The following is a 12,742-nucleotide window of genomic DNA, read 5'->3' on the forward strand; positions in this document are numbered from 1 at the left end:
GTTAAATAACTAATGAGAGACGGAGAAACAGGGGGGTGAAAATGGCTCGCTCCCTCCTAATGACACCCCGACAAGTCCTCTCAAAGGGGCGTTATCCGCGGTGGCGACAGGGCTGCGGGAGGGGAGTATGTGCGCGCACGCACCCCGAACTCCACTCTTTACGCTCCAATTGGTAGTTCGCGTGTGTTTTCGGATTACTGCAGTTGTTGTTTAAAACGTTAGACTATTCTCTTTGTGATTTCTTGTCTGGAGGAATTAATTTGTAGTGACCAAACACCATGCTTCGTTTGAATCTATTTGATTAGACGCCGTTTGATACATCTGATTTAAGAGGAGAGAGATTAATTTATAGAGTGGTACAGGCAACTGTGGTCCCGTAGCCAGACAGCGAGCGTCGACAGTGGGAATTGCGCAAAAGCGTCCGGTGAAGTTTTCATCATGGGTGTGCGTATTTTGTTTCCAGCGCGTTACGGAGTTTTTGTCTGTGGGATTTTGGTGTTTTTCTCTGGGTCGTTTTTTATCCAAGCTGAAGCAGGGTGCGGAGAAAGAGAAAGCCCAAATTGTTGTACTGGACGAAACAACGAATGTTTTGAGTACACTAAACGAAAAACGGTTTGTTACTGTGATACATACTGTCAGAAAACCGGGGACTGTTGTGAGGACTACCAGCGCGTGTGCCAGATATCCGGTGAGTGCATGTTGCGTTCTTTTGTTTTATGCGTAAAAATCTTAGGATGTATAGTAAAACGTTTTTCTAGATTGAATTTGGAATAAGCTTCAGTAATTTCCGTCCAACTTATTCTTGAGAATAGTTTGGTGTTAATTAAAAATAAACAACCAGTTTGAGTAGTTATGCCACGGCCCCCGTCCGATTTGAGGTTGGGTAGCCGACAACACGACAATAGATTTATATTCGTTAGATAGACTGTTGTTCACCTGAGTGGGAGACAAGATTCGTTGGCGTGTAGGTGACAAAGACACAGTGAGACATACTGCACATACCAGTCTTCATTGCTGACATAATTGTTTGCTTTGAAGGGACCCGTCTATGACAACGATTGGAGCACAAAAGCACATACCGCGGGGTCTGGGGAAATGTGTGGAGAGAGGGTTTACAAACCCCTAGAGAGAGAATACACACACGCACAAAGTCACACACCACACACACACACTTGGCATGCACATCAAAGAAAGATGGGAGCCTTGTGTTGGAAATACACTTGTCGTGTTACTTTAGGGTCTTCTGGTCCAGTTGTGGTGCTGTTGGTGGTCCCAAACCCAGCAGCGTACCACGGAACCAACCGGAATCCCGGCAGAGACAGCAGCAGAACTCTGAGGATTCTCTTGTAGGCACACGTACTTCTGATGTTCTACAGCCCTGCTGCTCCACGCACGTGAACGGGGGCCGGGGTGAGGCTGAGGCAGGAGGGAGAGGAGGAAGGGAAGGGTTGCGGCAGAGAAGGGGAGGGACCAGGGAGGTTGGAGAAAAGGGGGCAGAACGGGAGAGGTTGGGGGGGTTGGGGTTAGGTGGAGGGTGGAGAGACGAGGAAGGGGCTGGGAGAAAGGAGGGGAGGAGAGGGGAGATGTTAGGGGGAGAAGGAGAGAGGGGCTGGGAGAAGTCCCACCTCTCCTTGAACGGATGCTGTCTCTCCCATGAGGGCAACGGCAGAAGGCCACACAGCCGATCGTGTGTGTGTGTAAGTGTGAGTGTGAGTGTCTGTGAAAGAGAGAGAGCGTGCGTGTGAGAGAAGTAGAATGAATACACCGTCTACGCATGCGGTTGTAAAAGATGTCAGATAACGCTCTCAATCGGCGACTTTAAACAAGCTCTCCCCGTAGTCTCCAGACCCCTGTTCCATCCTTCCCCACAGCTGACGCCAAGTATGGTCAAATCGAAATACTTACAGGAACAGGGACACAGCGCCAAATACGGGCAGGATTACCTTTCACTGCAGTCCCTCAAGTGACAGAAAGAGAGCAGAGCTCTTCACCTCCCCCCCACCTCCCCCCCACCCCACATCCACCCCCAGCACCCCTCCTCACACACGCACCCCTCCACTCAGACACGTACCTCACCCACACGCCCACACACACACACACACACGCAGCAGTCCCCCCCAGTCTGTTTATACACACCTCAGGTTCACACGCCGACCCCTCTCTGTTTAGACACATGTTCCACTCCAGCCAGCCCTCTCGTAAAGAGTAGTCTAGCTAGCACCCACAGACCAGCCTGTGCTGTCGGAGAGCCCTCCAGCTGCTCCGGGACCCTCCTGTTTGAGGCTCTGTCAGAGCACCCACAGAGCGCTCTGTGTATGTATGTAGAGCCTGCAGTTACGAGATGTAAACTACGCCATATGGCTTTTCTTTCCAAGCCTCACTCTGTTAGGTCATCTCAACCATCAAGTCATCCAGGACCAGTCTAGTCTCCTTAACCTCCACCCCAAACCACAAGGCAGCCCCCCTTACGCTGACCTCAGACCAGTCAAGTGCTGTTAGTAGCGTGTTCGTCCCAGGTGCTGTTAAAGACTTCCATGTGGGTGCACTCTGACCAATCACAGCCAGCAGCCTGGAGTGATTATCTGGAGCTTGTGTGCCTGTGGAACGTGTCTCCACACCTGACAGAATCCTCCGGGACCAGAGCAGAACTAGAACCTTCTGGAATGGACTAGGCTGGAACAGTGGGAATAGCACAGCATCCTCGTTAAATACGGCTTACTTGATGGATGGTGCGTGCGTGTGTGCTTGGAGTACAGCAGCCTGTCTGTTCAATGGTGACGTGTTCTCCTAATGATTTTTTATTTATTTTGGCATTCCAGGTCAGTTTAGGATATGGTTTCCAATGCAAAGGTTCTCATCTGTGTCTCTCCTGGATGTGTTTAGTTTGAGAGTCCAGCCAGTGTATCATCTGTGAGAGACAGAGGGAGAGAGGCACAGGGAGTTAGACTCAAACACACACACGCACAACTCTATCAACTTGACCCTGCCCTCTGACCTGTGTGTGTGTGGATCAATGTGCCAGGCCAGTCGTGCTAATCTAGATGTTATCTGTCACACCGCCTCTGCGTGTGTTCTCCCTCTCTCTCTCTCTCTCTCTCTCTCTCTCTCTCTCTCTCTCTCTCTCTCTCTCTCTCTCTCTCTCTCTCTCTCTCTCTCCCTCTCTCTCTCTCTCTCCCTCTCTCTCTCTCTCTCTCTCTCTCTCTCTCTCTCTCTCCCTCTCTCTCTCTCTCTCTCTCTCTCTCTCTCTCTCTCTCTCTCTCTCTCTCTCTCTCTCTCTCTCTCTCTCTCTCTCTTCCACCTCTCTCTGTACTTCTATTTCTGTCTCTCGTTCTCTCAACCCCCCCACCTCTCTCTCTCACACGGCATCATTCTCCTGTCCATCCCTCCGTCCTCTGTCATCGTGGATGGCAGTGCAGGATCCTAACCTAGGCAGGACAGTGTGTGAAGGCAGGATCCTAAGCGAGGCAGGACAGTGTGTGAAGGCAGGATCCTAACCTAGGCAGGACAGTGTGTGAAGGCAGGATCCTAACCGAGGCAGGACAGTGTGTGAAGGCAGGATCCTAAGCGAGGCAGGACAGTGTGTGAAGGCAGGATCCTAATCTAGGCAGGACAGTGTGTGAAGGCAGATCCTAAGCGAGGCAGGACAGTGTGTGAAGGCAGGATCTAAGCTAGGCAGGACAGTGTGTGAAGGCAGGATCCTAAGCTAGGCAGGACAGTGTGTGAAGGCAGGATCCTAAGCGAGGCAGGACAGTGTGTGAAGGCAGGATCCTAAGCTAGGCAGGACAGTGTGTGAAGGCAGGATCCTAAGCGAGGCAGGACAGACCGTGTGTGGAGGCAGACTTCCTGAGGCAGGATGGCAGGAGCCTCAGTCTGTCATTAGACTCAGTCAGCTGCAGCAGGTGAGCTGGCAGGGGGCTTGATGTGGCTGGGATCTGAGGAGAGACAGGGAGGCGAGCAGGCAGACAGCAGGCTGGCAGGCTATTGGCTGGCTAGCAGACAACAGAAAGACAGACAGACAGACAGACAGACAGACAGACAGAAAGGCAGGCAGGCAGGCAGGCAGGCAGGCAGGCAGGCGGCAGGCAGACAGGCAGGCAAACAGGCAGACAGAAGGACAGGCAGGCAGGCAGGCAGGTGTGTAATCTCCAGTCTCTGTTGAGGCTGGCCAGCTGCTCGTAGCGTACATAACCTTCATATCCCTCGCTGAAAGTCTCAGCCAGGCTGCACAGTGCCAGTACTGCAGGCTGCCTCCCTCAGGGCGTGCAAGGAGGGGAGGAAGAGGAGGAGGAGGAGAGAGGATGATGAAGAGGAGAGGAGAAATGAGAGGTTTGGGAGGAGAATAGAGGAGGACGGGGGCAAGAGGAGGGCTGAGGAGGAGAGAAGGATCTCCTCATCTTGATTGCTGCCAGCATTCCTGTGATGCTGTCAAAGCGAGTGAGAGTTCCTCCCACCTCCCACACACCACGCACATACCCCCCCCCCCCCCCACACACACACGCACGTACACACAGGAGTTGTAGTCCTGTTATTTTGTGTGTTTGTGTGTGAGTGTGTGTGAGTGTGTTTGTACAGTGATGATATTTGATGTGTTATGTCTCCTTGATTGCTGATCTGACTATGGGAGGATCACAAGGGTCCCCAACCTGTCACTCTCTATCACTGAAGTGTATGTGTGTGCGTGTCTGAGTGTGTGTGTGCATGTGTGTTGGCTCCTCCCCTCACATTAGCTGGCCTACAAACCAACCCTCGGGTCATGTGTTTGTAATGAACAGTTTTAATTAGTTGTGTTTGTCAGTCACTGGGGTATTAGAGGTGTCAGCAGGAAACACGGCGGCGTGTTGTTAGGGTCCGGTCCTGTCTGCTTCACCCCTATTAACTCTGTTTACATGGTTTAGTCCTGTTCTGGACATTATTAACTCAGTTTAATAGGAAAAACCACTATGCCCTGCTGGGGGGGGGGGGGACTGTCCTCTTCAGATGGACATCTGGCTCCATCAGGCACAGAGAGGAGGGAGGGGCAGACAGCTATGGGCAGGGTGAGGAGGGAAGGAGGAGGGGGGGAGGGAGAGGGGGAGGAGGACAGGAAGAGACACCAAGTGAAGGAGGACAGAGAAGCAGCAGGGCTGGGATGGAGGGAGAGATAGAGGAGGGAAGGGTGGGGATGGAGGAGAGAGAGATAGAGGAGGGGGAATGAGTCTGACAGCAGAGTGAGAGTGGAGGAGAGCAGAACGATCTGTTCTGGCCTCACATCCAGTGAGGGAGGCATGATTGGAAGGTCACCATGTCAAAGGTTCAGGGCTGTTAGAGGCTTCTGACATCACTCAGGAGGGAGCTTCTTTCAGACAGTATTTAAAGAACAACTATCAGAAGGGTGAGAGGCAGCGGTGAGCAGCAACAAGTGCCAGTTGTGGTCTGGGGTCAGGGGTCAGGGGTCAGGGGTGCTGGCATGTGTTGTCAGTCAGGACTTTCTCTGGCCGTGGGACAAAGGTGACTTTAAAACTCCAGACGGTTGTATGTGTGTGTGTATGTTTGTGGGTGGCTATATATGTGTGCGTGTGTGTGTTAGTGCATGTGTGTGTGGGTGGCGGAGTCCTGTGTGTGTGTGTGTGTGTATTTTTGACTATGTGGGTGGTGGGATGGCTGTGTGTGAGGTATAAACGACATGCAAGCCCTGACCACCACAGTTAGCTAATTGCCTTGTGACCTCTGTGGCACTCCCTTGCGCGTGGATTAAACTGCCCTAGTTTCCTTCTGGGTGTGGGAACCAGCCGACCAGATGGAACCCCCACTTGTGGCTGCCTGCTTAACCGGGCATGGCAGACTGTCTGACTGCTTAAGTGGATGTCAAACTGCTTGACTGACTGACTGCATAATTGATTGACTGACTGACTGCTGAACTGACTGGTTGACCGGCTGACTGTGGGACTGGTTGACTGCTTAACAGAAGACCAGAGGAGCCTGCAGTAGAGCAGAGTAGAGTAGGGGAGTAGAGTGCAGGAGCAGAGACAGGCTCCAGAATCGTTTTACTGTACAGCACTAGCTAGGAAGTCTCTCATATGATGTCACTCTGCCTAGTGAGAGCATGTGTGCCAGTGTGTGTGTGGGGTGTGTGTCTGTGTGTACGTGTGTGTGTGTGTGGGCCACAGGGGGGGTGTATGTGGAACAGCAGTGATCAGGTTGGCAGCACTAATGTGCAGGAATGCTGAGATTCCACAGTAGCTTTGTAGATGGACCCTGTCACTGAGACAACGAGACCCTGGGAATGACCGGGAGTACAGCCTGCTCTCTCTCTCTCTCTCTCTCTCTCTCTCCTCTCTCTCTCTCTCTCTCTCTCTCCCTCTCTCGTTCTTTTCTTCTCTGTCTTTCTCTTCCTTCTCCCCTTTCTCTCCCTTTCTCCCTCTCCCTTTCTCTAATGCACACACTCGCACACACACAGGTAAATGCACGGGCGTGTTCAAGATTGCCCTTCGTCTTGTTCTTGCGTTAGAAGGGTGTGAGGGTGTGAGGGAAAAGAACAGTTCATCAGTTCCAGTCATGGTGTGTTCATGAACACATGCGCCATTCTGTGTATGTGTGTCATCAACGTTTGACCTTTGACTCATTCAACAGACGCTTTTATCCAAAGTGACGCACAAATGGCTCATGTAGAACAGACAGCAGAAGATCCAGGAGCAGAAGTGTGTGGTTCTGACAGTGGTCCTCACATTTCTCCCGCTGTTCAGGCCAGACCTCGGTTCCTGAGGCTGATCTGTGTACTGATGAACACTGTCCCCCCTTCCCCTCCCCCCCTTCCCCTCGCTCCCTCCCTCCCTCCCTCCCCCCTGCCCCCCTCCCCCCCCCCCCCAGCAGCCATCGACTGTGTGGTGGGCCCCTGGGGTGCCTGGTCCCCCTGCACGGCCCCCTGTGGGGGGGGCAGCACCGAGAGGAGTCGCCTGGTGACCGTTCCCCCTAGAAACGGGGGCACGCCCTGCCCCGACCTCAAACAGCGACGAGGGTGCTTCGGAAACAACGCCATCTGCAGTTCGGCAAAGGTCAGACGGGTGTCTGTGTGTGTGTGTGAGAGTGTGTGTGAGTGTGTGTATGCACGTGTGTGACTAGTCTATGCGTCTCCACATCCATAGTAATAATATGTAACAACACAGTACAATACAACATATAACAGTACTGTACCGTTAGTACAGCGCTCTGTGAAGCCCCATCCCAGCTCTCCACTAGACACTCCTTCCTCCAGAACTGATGATACCCTTCAGAAGCCCCTCAAGTAGTAATGCTCCAAAACTTGGTTTGGTTTAAGAGCCTCGTAATTCAACTGCTTCTTAAGTGCATCCTCTGCTTGAGTGAAGTCCAGGTGCTTTGAGATAAGATAGTCCACTGGAACTATCAACAACATGAAGACAGAAACCTTGTCATTACAGTAGGCTCCTCGTGTGCTGGGAGGAAACAGATGTGTGTTTGTGCTTTTTGGCCCTCCTGTGCTTCCTTAAGACACTTCTCCCGATAGGTTTTAAGGATGTGAGTGGATTGAGAGTTCCTTCAGAGCTCACCCTGGTGTCTCTCTCCTCTCCTCTCCTCTCCTCTCCTCTCCTCTCTCTCCTCTCCTCTCCTCTCCTCTCCTCTCCTCTCCTCTCCTCACCTGGTGTCTCTCTCTCCTCTCACCCTGGTCTCTCTCTCTCCCTCTCACCCTGGTGTCTCTCTCTCTCCTCTCACCCTGGTCTCTCTCTCCTCTCACCCTGGTGTCTCTCTCTCTCCTCTCACCCTGGTCACTCTCTCCTCTCACCCTGGTTTCTCTCTCTCCTCTCAACCTGGTCTCTCTCTCCTCTCAACCTGGTCTCTCTCTCCTCTCACCCTGGTGTCTCTCTCCTCTCACCTGGTCTCTCTCCTCTCACCCTGGTCTCTCTCTCTTCATCTGTCTCTCTTCTCAGAGGTGGCCAACTGCTGCCTGACTCCTTCAAGAGGAACTTCAAGGACCCCTGGAGACGGCCTCACATGCTGATGAAGGAGGAGAAGGCCAGGTCGGTTGTGTGTGTGTGTCTGTCCAGTGTGTGTATGTGCATGTACAGACGCATGTAACGCGCAGCGTTATTAAATTGACCAAATCTGGGCCCATCCCCATGTCAACCTGCCCCGAGGATGACTGGGGCATCTATGTGCCCGCAATAACTAGAACTCTCTATCTCAACACGCGGACCACATTGTCCCAGCTGGTATCGGCCTTCCTCCCGCTCACTTTGAACTCGGGTTTCAGAGGACCTTCTGGAAAGACCAGCGTCGGAGGTCACAGAAGATTAGAAGAAAGCGGTGCGGCCAAGGTTGCCTCGACACACAGACTGTTTTGACTAGTGAGGCTGGAAGGCCTGGCCCGGAGCCGCAGGGTGGATATCTGTCTGACGAGGCTGCCCTGGAGGAGAGAGACAGGGGGAGCCAGGAGAGGGGCCCCCCCTGACTGTGGATTGGCGCTCATCCAAAGTCATTACTCTAGGAACCTTGAATCAAAGAGAGAGGGGGGGGGGGGGGTGAAGGAGAGGGGAGGGAGAGGGAAACGGAGAGAGACGGAGAGAGGCTAGAAGGAGGGAGACAGAGAGAGAGAGAGCGAGAGCAATGGAGAGAGGAGAGAAGGAGGGAGGGGGAGAAAAAGAGAGAGGGAAAGACGGAGAGAAAAGGAGAGAGAGAGAGAGCCTTCCGCGTCGATTAAAGTGGACATTTGACACCTCTGTTTTGACTCGGGGACAAAGCATCAGAGGACTGGAGCAGAATTACTCCCATGAATGTGACGCATTATCTGTGGATCACAAAGCCTTATTCTGATTACACACAGACAGCTGGTGTAGCCACACATCCACCCCCCTTCTTCCACAGCCCAGGAAATGACAAGCTACAATGGTGTTAATATGTACAGGGGTTGCCAGATCTTATTCAGAACTCTGACCCCGCGTGTCTACCTAAGGTGACAATGTGCTGTAGGACTGGGCTTAGAGAAAGCAGGAGAAAGGAAGCAGGAAGGGTTATTTGCTCGCTTTAATTTGGTTGTATAGTCGGTGTACGTGTGTGTGTGTGGACAGTATTTGGGGGGGGGGGGGGTATGTACAGTGTGTGTGTGTGTGTGCACGTGTGTGTGTGTGTGGGTAGAGCTGCAGAGTATTAGATGTGTTCTGCATGAACAGGCTGCAGCTTAATGAAAGGAAGAAAGATTGGTGAGAGATGGAAACCCCCCTCCAGACTAGGTTCCTAATTACCGTGTGTGTGTGTTGGTGTTTAGCACGTCTGCGGGCGTGTCGTGTGTGTTTCGAACACGACCCAAGCTACCTGTCGGGTAGTTGTAGGGTTCACGTTTCATAGAAGGAACAGCCTAACCACAGCTGAGGAAAGCAGAGTCAGAACTCTTCAGACCACCCCAACCCTCCAAAACCCCAGAACTCCCAAACTACATTGTTTGATTCCTGATTCCTGAACATGATTAGTAATTGTGATAATAACACAGGCTCGGACACGGAAAGCTACAGTCTCTCTCTTCAAGCCAAAAGCCACAGCTGGCTCTGCAGATAACACACACTGAGAGCCAGACAAAGCCCCATCCGTCTGGGTCGGAAACCCAACGCACCCCTAACCCCAGAGCACCACTCATCTCCTCGATCTGGTCGCGGTCGTGAAGCTCATCTTGTGGATACCTCTTGCTAACATCCAGGCCAGACTGAAGGCTGAAGCTAACAGGCACGTCAGAACGGCCTGCAAAAGCATCCTCCTTGTCCTGCTTGAAGTAGCCACTGATTGGATGTGACACAGACCATGTGACACAGTTTCAGTCAAGATGTCTCTCGCACACGGCGGAGATGCTGTTTAGCAAGAGTATGTAAACAACCACCATGTCAAACTGACCTGTTCTTCTTCCTTTTCCTCCCTCCCTCCCTCCCTTCCTCCCCCCCTCCCTCCTCCCCCTCCTCCCCCTCCTCCTCTCTTCCCCCCCCCCCTCTCTCTAGTTACTGTGTGTTCCTGCGTGTGAAGCAGGTGAGCGTGGCGTGCAGACTGAGCCTGTGGAGCGCCCAGCTGGTGAGGGAGAGGCTGGTGTGTGCGGAGTGTCAGAGCGACGCCATGACCGCCTCCAACCGCTGCGGAGGAGACGGCCTTCAGAGCAGCCGGTCAGTCACCTGTCTGTCTACTCTGCCTGTCTGTCTGTCTAGCTGTCACTCTTCACCTGTCTGTCTGCTCTGCCTGTCTATCTGTCTAGCTGTCACTCTTCACCTGTCTGTCTGCTCTGTCTGTCTGTCTGTCTAGCTGTCACTCTTCACTTGTCTGCTCTGTCTGTCTGTCTGTCTGTCTGTCTGTCTGTCTGTCTAGCTGTCACTCTTCACCTGTCTGCTCTGTCTGTCTGTCTGTCTGTCTGTCTGTCTGTCTGTCTGTCTGTCTAGCTGTCACTCTTCACCTGTCTGTTTACTTTATCTGTCTTTTCTCCCACATGTAGGCTACCTGTCTGTCTCCATTATCCATGTTTGTTTTTCTACATCCCATCGGCTGTACATCCACCGTAGCTGAACCATGCACCTGTTTTTCTGTACCTGTCTGACACCTGGACACTTTTTCTACCTGGCCTTCTAGAACCTTCTGGACAGCTGCATCGGTCCCTGGCTGCCATGGTTCCTGGGTTCGGGACTCTTCCTCCGAGGGTTGCCGGTGCCCTCCTTACTCTGTTCTGTTCGTGTGAGTCGACCCCCCCCCCACTACCCCAGAGCAGGGACATGGTTGCTCCCAACTGCTCCTCTTCAACCAATGGGATCCCTGCCAGCCCGCCCAGACTCCTCCATCTCAGAGCTCTGGAGGGGTGCCTTAAGGAGATCAGCTGCATCCTGCCACCCTTCTCTCTCTTTCCATTTACTGTACAGCCTCTATGTAATAAGCACACAGAAACACACATGTAACCCTATAATCCCACTGTCACGGTGCTTTCTGTGTCATTCCCAAAGCACAACTTCAATTAGCCTTTTTAACTCTGGGACCCTTTTTTTTGCTATCTACCTCCATGAATGCAGCTGCATTTGATTATGCATAATGTATAAATATATAAATATATTATTTTGCTTTATACATTTTCTACTATTGTGTATTGTGTGTACGCTGTCTATGTATTGTTACGGCCATTACGTGTGTTAAGAATGTTCTAGTATTTCCGGCCCCCTCCCAGTTTTGTTCAGGTCCAGACGTAAGTGACATCTGGTCGTGGTGTGTCAGGGCCGACTGACAGAGACAGACAGACACACACACAGCAGCACAGCTCTGTCTTGAAGGCAGACCTCAGGACACATCCACACACACACACACACACACACACACACACACACACACACCTCCAAGCCACTCAGAAAAACAATCCTCTTTTTTGTCAACCTATTTTGAGCTAAAAGTGTCCAAATCTCAAAAGCAGCACTTGATTGGATGTCGAATACGTTCCGTCTCCGGTCACATGGTGGTGACTAGACAGGAAGTAGTCCGCGAGAGCCTTCCACCTGCTTCCTGTCTTCCTGTTGTGTGGTGGGAGGTATGGGGGAGAGGTGAGGACGTCTGTTGGTTGAGAGGAAGAAGAGCCATGTGCAAGATTATTTTTGAAGATGTCATTGTCCATGTTGCTGTCGGATTCGGAGCAGACTGTCCTCTCCTCTTCTCTACCTCTGCTCCTCTCCTCTCTTCATCCCCTGCTTTCCTCTCGTCTGCCACCCATTCCTTCCCCTTCCCCTCCTATAATTTCCTCTCCTTTTTTCTGCCTCTCCTCTCTTCTCCTCTTCTTCGCCTCCCCTCATCTCAATTTCGCTCTCCTCTCCCTCTCATCTCCTTATCCTGTTTCTCCTCTCCACCTCCTCTCCTCCCATCTGCCTGCCCCCTCTCCTCTCCTCCCATCCCCATCCCCCTCCCCCTGTCCTCCAATAGCAGGTGTCCCACAGTCCAGACCTTTCCAGAATAGAGAGGGAGGCTGCAGGCCTCTCCTAGCTCCTCTCCCACAGCTGGGCACCTGGTCTGGGTACATAGGTCAGTCCTCAGGGCCTTCCTGCCTGGGGTGAAGCCAAGCCCGTCCCTGGGGAGGGTGGACCAGGGTGGATGCGTGGGGGAGGGCTGAAGGTGTCCCCATCCATGACTAAAGTGATCTGGCTAGTTGTGGCTGATGTCCATATGTTTCTTCTCCAGTCACGTAGGGTGTTGTGGGGGGAAGGGAGGAGAAGGAGGGGTGGCGGAGGAGGAGGGATGAGAGAAGGAGGGATGAGAGAAAGAGGGGGTCGAGATGGGATTCGTTCTTTTCGGCCTACCGTCAGGAGCGCATTTGCAGGTCCGACCCCATGTCTTACGTGTCCTGTGTGTGTGTTTATTTATTTTAAAGAATCGATCATAGCAGCGCCGCATATTCTTGTTCACTGTCCAACTGAAAATAAACAAATATAATGAATGTCTATTCTCTCTCCTGTTGTACATTCTTAACCCTGCTGAGAGAGACCTCCTCACATCGAAACAAAACCTGTTGAATTTTCGCACGAGCCCAAAAAACTATCTAAAACCGACAAGACCACCTTCCCCTCCGAAGTCCAGAAAGCAACACACAAGCTAGCGTGTGTGTCCTGTCTGCACGTCCAACCCTTCCATCTCCTGTCTGCCAGCGCGCTGAACATCATCAAAGACCGCCATTAACATAGCTGGCTTGCTCTTCCCCGGCAATTACCTGTGTGGACACAGGACCTCAAAGCAGCTATGCCCTGAAGTGGAGCCC

General features: G+C 52.4%; 1 protein-coding gene across 1 annotated transcript; it reads left to right on the plus strand.

Annotated features, from left to right (window-relative positions):
* The first annotated feature begins 438 nt into the window (after positions 1–438).
* si:dkey-178e17.3 (somatomedin-B and thrombospondin type-1 domain-containing protein) lies at positions 439–10,696 on the plus strand. Its single transcript, XM_067228475.1, has 6 exons — positions 439–442; positions 527–688; positions 6,847–7,062; positions 7,925–8,012; positions 9,975–10,133; positions 10,591–10,696. Exons 1-6 carry the CDS (start codon positions 439–441, stop codon positions 10,694–10,696), a joined length of 735 nt encoding a protein of 244 aa, XP_067084576.1.
* The last annotated feature ends 2,046 nt before the right edge of the window (positions 10,697–12,742 follow it).

This window comes from Osmerus mordax, chromosome 24 (assembly GCF_038355195.1).
Source record: "Osmerus mordax isolate fOsmMor3 chromosome 24, fOsmMor3.pri, whole genome shotgun sequence".
NCBI classification, from domain to species: Eukaryota; Metazoa; Chordata; class Actinopteri; order Osmeriformes; family Osmeridae; genus Osmerus; species Osmerus mordax.

Coding starts and splice junctions, on each gene's coding strand:
- si:dkey-178e17.3 (XM_067228475.1), top strand. Junction 8,013..9,974: donor ATGAAGGAGGAGAAGGCCAG/GTCGGTTGTGTG, acceptor CCCTCTCTCTAG/TTACTGTGTGTTCCTGCGTG. Junction 10,134..10,590: donor GACGGCCTTCAGAGCAGCCG/GTCAGTCACCTG, acceptor CTGGCCTTCTAG/AACCTTCTGGACAGCTGCAT.